Source organism: Pangasianodon hypophthalmus, chromosome 3, assembly GCF_027358585.1.
Source record: "Pangasianodon hypophthalmus isolate fPanHyp1 chromosome 3, fPanHyp1.pri, whole genome shotgun sequence".
Classification (NCBI taxonomy): Eukaryota; Metazoa; Chordata; class Actinopteri; order Siluriformes; family Pangasiidae; genus Pangasianodon; species Pangasianodon hypophthalmus.
In genome coordinates this window covers 10,164,407-10,179,444 of record NC_069712.1, presented here as the reverse complement: position 1 = coordinate 10,179,444, position 15,038 = coordinate 10,164,407, and the positions used below count along the sequence as shown (strand labels likewise).

The window sequence follows — 15,038 nt, the reverse complement described above, 5'->3', positions numbered from 1 at the left end:
TATAAATCCTTGTCCCTGTAGGGCAGTGGTTCTCAAAGTGGGGTCTGCGAAGCATAACCAGGGGGTCCTGATTAAAAAATATTCTTACAACCCATCATTATCCACATTGTTATATTTATTATTGAGTTCTTATAATCTTTAGCCTGTTTGACTGCTCACTTGAATCCAGTGAATTTAATCTAAACCTCAATAACTCAAAAACAAAGTGGGCCTATAAAAAATGTCAGCATGAATCTAATGTGTTCTCTCAGTGGAAAGTCCAGGATTAAAAAGCTCTATGACTCCAATAAATAACCACAATATTTCTGTACACATTTGAATAATGAGTCTAATATTCAAATAGTAGAATTATGTTCATAATATAAACCTGGACTGAGTGGGTTTGTGATCTTAATTTTACAGTTAAAGGGTCACTGACTGCAAAAAATTGAGAACCCGTGCTGTAGGGAATGCAGTCAGTATTGCATATGTCGAATGTTAAAATATTTACTACTCTGTATGATTTCATCAAATCAGAATAACAGTTGTAGTAGCAAATAGAAGACCAGCACCTGGGAGGAGTTCGTGTATAGGAGTCTTATCCTGACCCTGAACGCAATGTAAAATGTGTCTGCACACATACAGGTTGCTGTAAAATACACAGCAGTAATTGTTTGATCCTTTTCTTTTTAGTGTCATTTACAGCTCCACTAATACATGAAGAGGTTTAATCTAATCTCAGAATGCAATCACATGACGCTGTTTGATAAAGCTTGTTCTTTAATCTAAATGTACAAACAGCCTGGCATCACTGCAGCATACGGAAAGCAAACATGATTGTTCTCTTGCTCTTGGACTTCCTGGAGCACGACATCACAAGCACAGCACATTTCAACACTGTAATGTAAACAGCAAATTGTAGCAAGTATGGCAGACAGCCACCCACCCACCCAGGTGACCTCATTTCCTGTAGATCTGAATCCTGTGGGACACAATGGCATCGAGAGGCCTTGATGCACCAAACAGGCAAAGGTGAGTCATGTTCCCATGCTCCTGTGAGCTGAATGGGAGAAGGCTGACTTATGAGGAGTCACCCAGGGAGCACTATTAATGTCAGTGGGAGTTGATTCCCATATCCTGATGCCTGGGGAGGCAGATTCATTATACGCTGTTAAACAGTGGGGGTGAAGAGGAGATGAGGGCCGGAGTTGATGTGCAGCCGGATAGCCCCTTGGCTAATTAGAACGATATCCCAACCTCCCATGAGCGTGACCCTTATAGACACAGACACCGACAGGAACAGTGCCCTTTTGTTCACTTAAGGGAGAGACATGCACAATTTCATATGATGAGAGGAATTGGGAGTCTGCAATAATATGAAAAGCATATCTCTTTACTAGCTGTGCTTCAGTGAGATTATAAGAAATTTTGAGTAAGTGTTAAAAAGGGGATTTCACTTGACTTCTATAAGTCTGGCTTAGAAGTTCAGTTATATATCGCCTAAAGGTGCTGGACAGAACATCATATGTATGGTTAGTCTTCTACAGACACTAAAATCAGCTGTTAAGCATGATTAAATCTTGAGGCAGGCAGCTTTACGAGGTGATTTTTAACATAATAATATTGTTTCCCCCAAAATACTGGAATTAAGCAAAAATCTTCCATTAAACACTTCCTGAAATGTATTGTTTGCAAACATTAAAGATATTACACTGTCAATGCACAGTAAAATGAGTAGTGTTAGTTATACTGATAAACTCTTACCTGTAGTTTTATCTAATTTACGTCATCATGACTCTGTATGAATCCGACAGTCATGCTTTAGTGAGTGGACAAACTTTAATGACAGTGTCTATTATTTTTTATTTATTATTGTCTAGAATATTTATTGTTTAATAGAGCACAAACAAGTGAGAAAATTAAATAAAGCAGAAAAACACCATTCAGCTGCTATTATTTGGAGTGTGTCCTTGAAAAATCGAAATTTATACATGGGCATCCTCGATGCACAGTGCACACAGCAAGTCAATCACAGCAAATAAGAAAACCTGCTAAAATAACCACAAGCATTCATTCGTTCTCCATTCTGCTTATCGGCATGTTTAGGTCATTACACCCTGTGGGCTTATACGTAACACATTAAGATGTGATATAAAGAAAATGCCTGTAACTAAATATTAAAACTTATTTAAAACTTTAATTCCCCCCAATAATGATATTCAAAATGCTATGATATTCTTCAATTCATATCAACACTCAAGTCAAGTCAACTCTATATGTAAGAAGTTTAAGCTTAAAGTAAATAAGCTTCAAAATGAAAGGTAAAAATTGTTCTTTTCCAAAAATATTATTACTCTTATACCACAGCAATTAACCAATTATTACAATCTTTAATTAATTAAAAAAAAAAAAGACACATCATACTTTTCATCCATTTACTGTTGTAGAAAATCTGTAAAACAAGTTAGATCTTATGATCACATATCTTATAGCAGGAATAAACAATCATTACCTCACTTTTTCTTAAAGGTAATATACCTAAAACAATGCACTTGCTAAGAAACTCCTGTCCTGAAAACTCCTGTAGCATATGTTTTATTTTATTAAATAACAGAACATTTTAATATGTTTATTATTAGGCTTATATCATGTGGAGCATCCATCCCTCTGAATGAGCTGTTACTCAAGAACAATTGCATTAATATTAACCTGAGATTTAAATTATTGCCAGCACTATTGTCAAAACTGCTGTTACAGAAAATTAATCAACACCTTGTGACCAGTCAGAAGTGACAATTCAACAGTGCTGTGGTATAAGATGACATTAAAATCCAACACAGTGCTTTATATCACTTTCTTCAATAAAACAATTACATGTTACTGCATTATTTTTTGTGTATTTATTTATTCATCATATTAAACATAGAGAAGAACACAAAGCATAGTTTATATGTTCATTCAATTTCAGCTAGATTAAGACTGTTGATTAGAGGCAGACAATTAAATCAGTAGAAAAAAAACAAATTAAATGTTTTATAATTTCATATTCATCCGTAACCCGTATGGCCAAAAATACAGATATTTAAAGAATAAATAAACAACTGAAATCTGTACCCTGTTTTTATTATAACAAATACACTGTATAGAATCTAGCTTTCCCCAAGTTTTCCCCGAGTATATAATATACACTTCAATATAATAGTATGCAGAATTATGGAAACTTTTTAAAACAAAGTAGTGAAAATTATAAAAATCAAAATAACCCCCAGCCGATTTTACAAGAGCGACAAATGTCATTAAATGGTCATTACAGTACGAATTAAACAGTGGCAAAGGTGCTGTGGCGAACGAGAGCGAGTGATCATGCAGGTTTAAACGTTTGCTCGGATGTATATTAACCTCAAGGCTCTGAAAGAGAACGGAGACAGTGGACCATGTCAAATACACCATATTCAGGGAGTAAAATGGTCAAGGCCAAATACACTGAACATTTAGATATGTTAAATGAGAATAATCAGGATTGCTTAAATTTGGAGCGTAGTATGTATGATGATCTAAGAAAACCTTTCCCACTGTGAAATTAGAAGTCTGAAATCTACATGAAACAGAAATGTTTCCCTTTGGCATCACAAGTATAGTTATAACATTTTAAAATCTGGTTACCTCAAAAAGTGAAGATGGAGAAAATTTCTGAGGCATGGTGGATAGTTTGATCTGATTATGAACTGAAATGATTAGATTTAGGCACATTTTCTATGGCACGTAACTATCCAACAACTTGATTGAAGCCTGATTGTGCACTGTGTGAAGAAATCACACTAAGGCAACATTCACATTACCAGCTTCATTACACAATTCCGATTTTTTTGCTCAGATATGTCCATCTTGACCGTTCACATTTGCAACTGTAAGTGACTTATATATGTCTTTAATGTGAAAGCACCCATCTCTTGAAAAGTCCCACATCAATATCAGCATTTTATGATTCACATCAACAAAAAAAGGTCATATTTGTTATGACAATCCATTATAGTAGAACAAGAAATAAATGTGCTAGTAGCATGCACCGTAATTTGCTCTGGAATTCAGAAAAACAGCTCGTCTGATGTACATGATGTAGTTGAGAAAGCGTTTTTGCAGCTATTGCTGGCATTGCTGTGCCGAGAGTGTGTGTACGGGAGAGGAGGTGGTGGAACTGCAGTGTGAAGAGTATTTATATGAGAGAGGACTTCTTTAGCATTGTAGCCACATTTGTTTTTGGCTATGCTTTTCCACTTCTTAGGCAATTGTTTCGAACAGTACTCAGTGTCAGTAGCAATTTATTCAATTCCCGAAATATCAAGGAAGTCACTAGTTTCCCCATCCTTCCACTGAATATAGTCACTGGTATTGGGAACATCCACTGGGTTTTCCCAGACTGCCATAAATGTAATGCAGTGAGAGTTAAGTGGTAGGTTTTTTTTCTTAATGTTTTAGAAAGTGGTTAAAGCAAGATACGCCACTTACAGTACTAAGGCTTACACCAATCAGCCATAACCTTAAAACCACAGATGGGTGGAATGAATAACAGTGATTATTTCGTTACCATGGCACCTGTCAAGGGGTGGGGAGAACAGTCAGTTCTCACGGTTGATGTGTTGGAAGCAGGAAACAAGGGCTAAATTGTGATGGCTAGATGACTGGGTCAGCAGAGCATCTACAATACAACAGGTCTTGTGGGTGTTCCCAGTATGCAGTGGTTAGAACCTACCAAAAGTGGTCCAAGGAAGGACAACCAGTGAACCAGTGACAGCCCATCTGGTATGATCCCACAGAAGAGCTATTGTAGCACAAATTGCTGAAAAAGTTCATGCTGGCTATGATAGAAAGGTGTCAGAACATACAGTGCATTGCGGCTTGCTGCTTATGGGGCTGTGTAGCAGCAGACCAGTCATCGTGCCCATGCTGACCCCTGTCCAGTGCCGAAAGTGCCTACAATGGGCATGTGAGCGTCAGAACTGGACCACAGAGCAATGGAAGAAGGTGGTCTGGTCTGATCAATCACAGTTTCTTTTACATCATGTGGAAGGCCGGGTGCGTGTGCATCGCTTACCTGGGGAAGAGATGTCACCACAATGCACTATGGGAAGAAGGCAAGCCTGCTGGGAAACCTTGGGTCTTGGCACTCATGTGGATGTTACTTTGACACTTACCACCTACCTAAACATTGTTGCAGACCCCTTCATGGCAACGGTATTCCCTAAGGGCAGTGGCCTCTTTCAGCAGGATAATGCGCCCTGCCACACTGCAAAAACTGTTCAGGAATGGTTTGAACATGACAAAGAGATCAAGGTGTTTACTTGGCCTCCAAATTCCCCGGATCTCAACCCAATCGAGCATCTGTGGGATGTGCTGGGCAAAGAAGTCCTATCCATGGAGGCCCCATCGCACAACTTACAGGACTTAAAGGACCTGCTGCTAAGGTCTTGGTGCCAGATACCACAGCACACCTTCAGAGCTCTTGTGGAGCCCATGCCTCAACAGGTCTCTGTTTTGGTGGCAGAAGGGGACCTACACAATATTAAGCAGGTGGGTTAAATGTTATGGCTGATCTGTGTATACAAAAAACATAATCTTCTGAGAAGCAAACCTTTAAACCTTGATATCCCTTATTATAAAAGGCACAATTTGATGTGTTGAAAACGTATAAAAGTGTTGTACAATGTATAGTGGTTCTTTTATTTTTTTAAAAAACATATGAATAATAAAATTATTCTAAAATGTTAAATATTCTATGTAATTATCTACTTCTAAAACCGAATACAGTTTATTTGTCCAGTGCAATTATGACAAAATGTCAAAGCCCATTTGAATGTGAAAGTAACGCTTGTGTGTGGTTCATGGTGAATAAGACCATGTACTTTAAGCTGATGCTCTTTGGTTAGAGTGTTTCCAAGGTCAAAGTTCACTTAGTCAAACAGAGGCATGCATTTACAGCACTTGGCCAGCTTGCCCTGTTTCTTGGCTTCTCCGTTTATCAGGATGTCCTGATAGTTTCCGTACTCCTCGATGGCATCCTCCACGCGAGTGATGTACAGCCAGGTCACAATCACACCAAAGAACTGAAAAAGAAAAAGAGTAAGTTAGACACAACTACTGTAGCCATGGAGATGTTAAGTTGGTTACGATGGCAGGCAGACTGGCAAGTCTGTAGATTCAGGAAAGAGAATTTGGTTCTGAAATGTAAATTTACTGACATACTACTTGTCTTCTCTTGTTCATTTGCTTTGCAAGGAAAGAAACAGAAAACCAGATAATATTAATAATAATCTTTTATATCCAGACCTATATCCTAGTGAGGGAATTTTCCATTTCTTTGCAACTGTCGATTAAATTCAGGAACATTATCTAACTACTTTATTATTAAACCCATTAGGCAAATATATACCATGTTATTTATTAATATTGACCAGCAGGTTTTCATTTCTGAACTTTTTACCCACAGAACCTAAACTGTGATAAAGATCTGAACACTGTGATAAAGATCTGAACATTTTGTATCATATAACACCACCTTTCCTAGTGTTATAAAAACTGAAGTTCAAAGTTGACCTTACTTGTGTTAAAACTTTACATCCCTTGTTATAAAAGACTAAATGTGATCTTTGGTGAAAATGTATAAAAAGTGTTTACAATTTGTAACGGTTTACTTTTGAAACCGATATCAATACAATGATCCTGAAATGGAAAATATTCTGTGAGTATCTCTTATTCACTTCTAGAACTGAATATAGTTTTATTTTTCCAGTGCGACTATGACACAATTTATCCAAAATGAATAGATAGCCATTGTAATATTTAATGAGATTTTTCTTTACTGTTAAACCTTAGACCTAAGAAACCTACGAAATAAGATGGAGAAACTTACTATTCTTGTTAGTAGTTGATAAGTTGCTCTCCAAAATTATTGCATTAAAAATGGCACCCCGTATAAAATATTAACTATTCCAAAAAAAAAAAAAAACCAAGGGACGCAGTTTTTGAGATTATTAAGCTTGAAAATATAACTGTAATAAGTATTCCAGATAACAACATTGTCATTTTTAGTAAAAATCTAGGGCTCACATGGATCAACAATGACAAACCGCACACTCTCTTCTTAATATTGTTACCTCGTACTTGTTTCAAGGTAGAAAATCTCAAAAGGTTAATATTAACAGAGTAACCCTCAGATGTAAATATACCTCAAGTTGCTGTTTCTCAACTTGGGTCATGGTACAGAAAGAGCTCAGTCAATAAGCCATGCGTAACTTCATCGCTGATACAGTATTCAGCAAATATAAGCTTTAACTGCGCACAGACACGCACGCACGCACACACACACACACACACACACACACAAAACATATGACAGATTTATTTCATCATAGCCTGGCGCTGGATATTGTTCCTGTATAATGATAAAAAATTGATTTTTTTTTTATAATACAAAAAAATGAAAGTTCATCCAATATATCTGACTAATGTTCATGTCCTTATTGCATATTACACCTCAAAAGAGTTTATATCTTTAATACATTAATAAATCTACACATTTGGAACAGTACATAGATGGATCATAGATGGATCAATTTTACTGTTTGTCTAAATGATGATATACATAAAACATTTTACAAGGTTAGAAACAAAAAGCTGAGAATGTTATGAGTATCATAAAAAATAACTGTCTTGGAATAGTATTATGCTCAGCTTTATGCTTGTATACATATATATCAGTGAGTCGAACTTCGTCTGCGCACCGGAGAGAGACACTTAAAATTCTTCAGCCGTTTCCTCGTGATGGCAAAGTGCTCATCACAGCTTATTCCTTGCATCCTTCCTGCCTCATTTCCTGTGAAGTGACTGCCTATGGTATACTCCACCGTGTTTGTATTCCACCAACATACCGAGAACTGTAAAGTACTGCAATTTGAAATTGTATTTGCAGAACACGGAAACATGAAGTGCAACACCCACAGTCATGGGAATGTCAAGTAGTCAAATCTATAAGCATACGATAATACACATCTGCCTCCATATTTAGTGCCGTGCAATGATGATCACTTCATAAAGCGTTCTTTTAAAATCAGAGTTAGAGTGATGCACGGCAGACATCTGCACCCAGGTCTCAAAGGGAGGTGTTTATTTAAAGTGCTAATCTGATGGAACATCAGCACTTGCCCCCTTTTAAGCAGAACAGCCATTTTACTTAAAGTGCACTTTGCTAAACCAGGGTGTTACATAATGAGCCTATGAGTTTGAACACAGCTGGAAACACTAGCTGAAGTAATACTAAAATAAGTAGGATGATGTTTTTATTGGAGACAACCATTCAGAAATTTTTGAGCAACTGCAATTAGCTGAGACAAGGTACACATATAGCAGTGTATGTCAACTGGAGGGTCATGGTCTGGATGTGGACCCAAAAAAGAATTTCAGCGTATCAAACTGAGCACTCGAAAAATACTATAGCTGAACCGAACAATGTATGAAAAAACTGTTACGGATTCTGTAGCAGATCCTCCGGTGAGACTTGTTACGGATAATCACATTCATTTATGCAAATTGTCTAGCTGAAGGCAGCTCATCAAGAAAGGGAAGATTTTTATAGATTTTTTCTTTTTATTTACCCTGTCTTGTCTGATTAAACTGTTTAAAGACAATTGCACAAAGAAATATGCATTTATTCTCCACTTTAAGTTCAAACCAGATATCTCATCCATTTAGAGACCAGAGTGCTAGTCAAAATCCAAAAGGTGTGAAGCCATAAGCTAATTCTAATGGGTATGCATGGAAAGTCATGTTTTATCTGGACCTTTGTAAGCAAGGAATTTTATGTAGCTGAATGTTCTGTATCTTAACCACTTGTTTTTGAATAAACCTGCTATAATGTTTCATAAAGTGAAAGTTGGTAGTGATAATGAACACATAAAAAGAATCACTTAGGACTCCAGAGTGGCATACCAGAAAAATATTCGCTTTCTCGTGGGGAGGTTGTCAGTTCATTGTCATAAATCACAGCAATACCACACTTACTGGTGTTACTCTTGCCCATGTTGATTAGAGCGTCACTAGCCAATCATCTGTCTGTCAGCATACGTAGATGGAAGCGTGCAGTTAAAAAAAACAATTTCTGAGATAATAAGATACAACTTTGGTGATGTTCTTAATATAACCCAAGATTAATAATCTATTGTCATGCCAACATTTCTAACTTTGGTTTTAACAGATAAAGAAAGAATGTTAGAACCTAGAAAGTTAGTATTTCAATTTCATCCTGGTTCAGTAGGAAAAAAATGACTGAAGGTCATGACTGAAAGTCTGAAGGTAGAATTAATAAAACTGTGCTGAGACATTCTAATAAATTGAAAATAAGGTATGTTAATATATAGGATCTTCAAGCTTGGTACTGAATATCTAGAACATTTTTGTATACACTGATCAGCCATAACATTAAAACCACCTGCATCATATTGTGTAGGTCCCTTTGTGCCACCAAAACAACTCTGACCCGTTGAGGCACAGACCTCTGAAGGTGTGCTGTGGTATCTGGCACCAAGACGTTAGCAGCAGATCCTTTAAGTCCTGTAAGTTGCGAGCTGGGGCCTCCATGGATCGGACTTGTTTGGCCAGCACATCCCACAGATGCTTGATTGAATTGAGATCTGGGGAATTCGGAGGCCAAGCCCATGGTCAACCCCATGAACTCTTATGTTCCTCAAACCATTCCTGAACAATTTTTGCAGGGTGGCAGGGCACATTATCCTGATGAAAGAGGCCACTGCCATTAGGGAATACTGTTGCTATGGGTGTACTTGTTCTGCAGCAGTGCTTAGGTAGGTGGTACATGTCTAATTTGTGCTACAGTAGCACTTCTGTGGGATCAGACCAGGCAGACTAGCCTTCACTCCCCACGCGCATCAGTGAGCCTTGGGTCCCCATGACCCAGTCGCCAGTTCACTGGTTGTCCATCATTGGACCACTTTTGGTAGGTTCTAACTACTGCATACCGGGAACACCCCACGAGACCTGCTGTTTTGGAGATGCTCTGACCCAGTCGTCTAGCCATCACAATTTCGTCCTTGTCAAAGTCACTCAGATCCTTAGGCTTGCCCATTTTTCCTGCTTCCAACACATCAACTTTGAGAACGGGCTGTTCACTTGCTGCCTAATATATCCCACTCCCTGCCACTGTAATGAGATAATCAATGTTATTCACTTCACCTGTCAGTGGTTTTGATGTTATGGCTGATTGGTGTATGTGCAATTTCAAGGTATTTAATCAATCACGCGATGATGTTCAGTGTTATGGGCAAAACACTTGCAAGGAACCAAACAGGGCACAAACACACATCAAAATCACTTTGACTTGTCTAAGAGAGTGCTCAAGGTAATATGTGCTTTGCCACCTAATAATGATCATCCAGCTGGGTCAAGATTTTGAAAGGTTTTATATGAAACAAGTTGACCAGAATCCTCAATAACAAAGTGCCAGTCTGCAATATCACACAGCTTCTCAGTTTCTAGCCTTCAGTGATGACACAGCAGACACAACATTTAGACCTATAACCTTTTAGCAAGAACAAAGTGTTCTAGTGCTTTAAAGAAGGATGATATCATCATCAGCAGCTAATAATAGTAAGATAATAATACTATATTTACCAAAAGGAAAAAACAATTGTTTTGCAGTTTGCCAGCAGAGTCAGAAGGCATATAAGGACTGTAATTAAGTTACCTGCTTCACATTCACAGATCTGAAGTATTATGTTTGTATTCGTGTCTTAAAGGTTTAGTCAAGCAATTACTAAGACACCTTTTTCCAGAGGATATGTTTATGTGATAAAGTTATCGCTCAGGGTTTGAGAGATTTAGTTAACACTATGTTGAGCTGTTGGCCAAGTATTGAGCACTTAGTAAAAAAAAATAAAATGTCCAAGGTAGTATCATAAAGCTAGAATGACTATTACTCCACATTTCACTTGGTGAAAGTATTCACTTGTTTAAGTTACTGAGACAGCCACGTCTACACCTTGTACACCTTGACTCTGCATTTTAATCTTCATATCAGAAGATTCTCTTAAACCAAAAACATTATATCATTATAATAGGCTAATGATTAATTTATTTAAGTGTTTTTGCCACAAAGACAAAGAAATGTAGCAGTGTTAAGGCATAATCATTGAACAGACAGCCAAGCACTAAACGTACCATTTCTGAAGATATTTCTCATACTTCATATAGAAAATAAGCATAAGCATCTTATTCTAATATCAGTTACTCAAATGCAGAAATGTAAAGATCTGTCTTTCTACAATGCCCCTTTGTAAAATGTGAATAGAAATTAGGTTATTAAAACACTACACCTGATACTAAAGTAAAGAAACGTTCCTTTCATGTTTGCTAATTTGTCTTCACCTCAGTCGGTTTAATGAAGCGAGGAGTGAGTGAAATATCTGAGCACTGCTGTTGCTGTGAACAATGGATTTGCATGAAAGCACAATAGCCTTTCAAAATATCTTTTCATCAACTTAATCAGCTTTGTCTAATCAGCCTCTGTGGCACAAATGTTAATAGGGTGAAAAGCTTCATATCGTTACTAATTCTGATACTTAATTACGCTATATTGTATTGCTGTAGGAGCTAACATTCGTGCCATGGATCTGAGAATATTTTCTACTCAAATCTTCAGAGCCCAAAAAAAAAAAAAAAAAGCTCGCAAGGATATTATGTAAGGAATAAAACATGAAGGGGTGTGCTGTTATAGGAAAATAATCCAAGATAGGGTGTTCCGACATGAAGCTTTTACCACCCTGAAATGGATTATTTTCCTATAACAGTACGCCTGAAGTGTTACTCCTCTTATAACACAGCAATTTGACACTGATTAAAAAGATTAATGTATTAATGAACAACACATCATTCTTTTTAACCATTTATAGTCACACCTAATGTTGTGGAACATCTGTGAGACAAGTGAGTTCCTGTTATCACTTACGTTATAGCATCTAACAGTTGTTCCCTCACCAGCCTCTCTTTTATTCTCTCTTGAAGCTAATAAGACAAAAATATGCAGCTTTTCATGTTACCAAGATACCCAAAAGCACAAAGCCCTCTGTCCTGAAGACTTTCCCATGGAGGAAAACTTACTGTTAAAGAGCGCTGACACTGGAGACTCTTTATCAACATGTCTTTTTTTGTTTTTTTAAAAAACCTGTTTATACCACAGCGCAGTTGAATGCTTAAATCTGATGCGGTTGGGGTTGGGGGTAGCAGCACGTGGCTTATGCCTCGTGCCACATCACACCCCCTTTGAGTGCATTATTTTCACATAACAGCACAACCTGTCATGCGTTATTCTTTACTTAATGAGCTGTTACTATAGAAACAATAACCTTTAGAACAAGTACATTAATATAAATCATTTGACAGTTGGCATTACTATCCGAGCTGCTGTTATAGAAATTTAATTAACACCCTCTGACCAATCAGAATTGAGAATTAAACAGTGTTGTGGTACAAACTGCAATAATAAGTAGGTGCTTATGTAAGGCTTAACAGAATTTAACATCAATCCAGAAGGATTTATCAGTAAGTACAAAGCTGAAAGAAGAGGATGTGGGGAATTTTAAACAGCACATTTATGTTTGTGTGAGAGTCAGCAAACTATTTTGATAAACCTTGGAACCCATTAGCTGATTTGAGCCAAATTGAATATATTATGTTTGAATTACTACAATATTTTCAGAAGCTTTTAGTTCTAACATCATTTTAAATAGAGACATTTATTTTAATGTTATACACATTTACTGGTCTTTACCAAACGAGGACGAGTTTCAGAAACATGCCCAGAAATCATAAATGACAGGAAATCATTATAAACACTCCTTCTTATACTTTCATTAGTCTAATCTAATGCTTTCTTTGCTGTGAGAGATTCATATCTGCATACGCAAGAGGCTATACTGAACTCTCATCTTTCTGAAAACTTTAACCACTGAGATACCATAAAGTATCGCTCTGGCTACTGATTATTAACTGAACATCTGGTTTTGCAGAGTCCAAAACTTATGCTGTTTATAAAAATAAATAAATAAAATAAAAAGTACAGAATATTTTTTTTCAGAGCCCAGGCCCAATCTTTCTGGATCTGTATTGCCCTCTGACTACTGATTGTCCAGATTTCCTGTGTGAAAATTCCTCTTTCGACTCAGGAAAGACAACAGTTGGACATTTTGATTTCCATTTAAATTTTATTGGCATTTTGTTTGGAATTCTAAATTATTGCACAGGATTTTTCAAATTCAAATTCTTAAAAGTGTGGCTTTTTTTCTGCTTTTTGTATGTTTGATTTCCTGAGGCAGGATGTTGTTCTTTTTCTTAATTATATACTTACTGAAGTCCAGAAGACTTTAATTTACTTCATCTGTCAGAAGTCAGGTTAGTTCAATTTATTCATGAGACAGACAGGAGAGAGAAGTTAGAGTTAGTAGTTTTCTGCCCTGCATTGTCTGCACATGTTTAACCATGCTGTTAATTTTTACGTTTTTAGGTTTTTTAAATTACTTTTTAAGATTTCTTCATTAGTTTGTAATGTATTCAAATAAACAGAATATGTGCGAGGTTCTTACGCAATTCTGGCTTTTTGTGTTGAGCATGAATAATAATAATAATAATAATAATAATAATAATAATAATGTCAGTTGTCAAATATGATTCCATCATTAAAATAAGAGAATTCATCAAATCAATTTATCCTTTTATTATTTTTATCGTTATTTTTATTTGTTTGCTATGTACTGCTAAATCTAACTCTTACCTGAGGAAGTAAAATACCAAGTAGGAGTCCAGCCATGGTCTTGTAATTATCCATTAACCAGAGAAAGACAGCATCAGTGCATCCTCGCACATAGATGATGTTTATGAGGTCAAGTCTCTGATGGTATCCAAACAGGAAGAAAATATTTTACCATTTCAAACAGCCATAATCACATCTACTACTTTGTTCGAAATAAATTCAATAACACATACCACTTAGCCCCAATAAGTGCCAGAAGCATAGGGGCCTATTAAAACTGCATAAATGTAAACTAGATAAACTTAGCTGACATTCAACAGCTGAACCTATGAATTTTACTTTTAATTGTATCTGTAAATACAAATCCAATTAAAACCCCTGTACTCTCTTTTCCATTTGACTGTGAGAGAGATATAGGCAATTGTGAGTCAGTATCATTCTGAGTAATCAAACTTACCTCTTTTTCTAGGACTTTGTACCCACACAACGTATTTGTAACTTCATTTGGCTGAAAAACAAATTAAATGCACATTAGCACCAACAGAGACATGACAAAACAAGAAAAGGCTGCATAGTAACATTAAAAATGATCATTCTAAGCATTGCTGATATTGTACTATATGAATGCTGAAGAAAACTTTTGGCTCTATCTTCTGTTCACTGTTTTTTATATCTGTTTTATATCTCTTCACTTTATCTGTTTACACCCTCATATTATCCCTTATATTAAGACACTAGTACATTCTTAAAACTTCTCTTATGATGGAACTTGTACATATTTTAGTCATTGCATTTCATTCTACTTTATTAGACTCTTAAGAATTTCAATTAAAGCATTAGCATAAACTCCTTTACCACAATGAACATTCAGGAGATAACCACTAATCCTACAGAGTGCTACAAAGGTAAAACAAGAAGAAATAATGTGTTCAAATTAACAACCAGGAAGAAAACCGTCCACATTTCTTCAAACTATGTACAGAAGTTTGGCTTGCAATCAAAGCACCAAGCCTCTGTGCCATTATTTCACTGTCCATCCAACATGGTTTTAGAAATACTTGCAGTTCAATGTTAAGAGGAAACTCTCAGAAGCAGCTGGGGAACGATTCTTGCGGTTCTTCCACACTGCTCTTTAGAGAACTCCCAGAGATGTTCTGCTAGACAACATTTTCCAATCATATAGCTGGCACCCTTTCAAATCCATTACTATAAACTCTGACTTAATTTTCACTAAACAGCATTTATC

At 36.5% G+C, this 15,038-nt stretch overlaps 1 protein-coding gene across 1 annotated transcript in view; it reads right to left on the bottom strand.

Annotated features, from left to right (window-relative positions):
• Positions 1–2,409: 2,409 nt before the first annotated feature.
• The window catches only part of tspan15 (tetraspanin 15), a 36,054-nt gene continuing 23,425 nt past the window's right edge, over positions 2,410–15,038 (bottom strand). The window contains exons 6-8 of the mRNA XM_026932787.3: positions 14,250–14,300; positions 13,814–13,930; positions 2,410–6,080 (exon numbers count right to left, since the gene is read on the bottom strand). Of these exons, the coding sequence (XP_026788588.1) occupies positions 5,928–6,080; positions 13,814–13,930; positions 14,250–14,300 (321 nt within the window). The 3' untranslated portion in view covers positions 2,410–5,927. The remainder of the gene's footprint in view (positions 6,081–13,813; positions 13,931–14,249; positions 14,301–15,038) is intronic.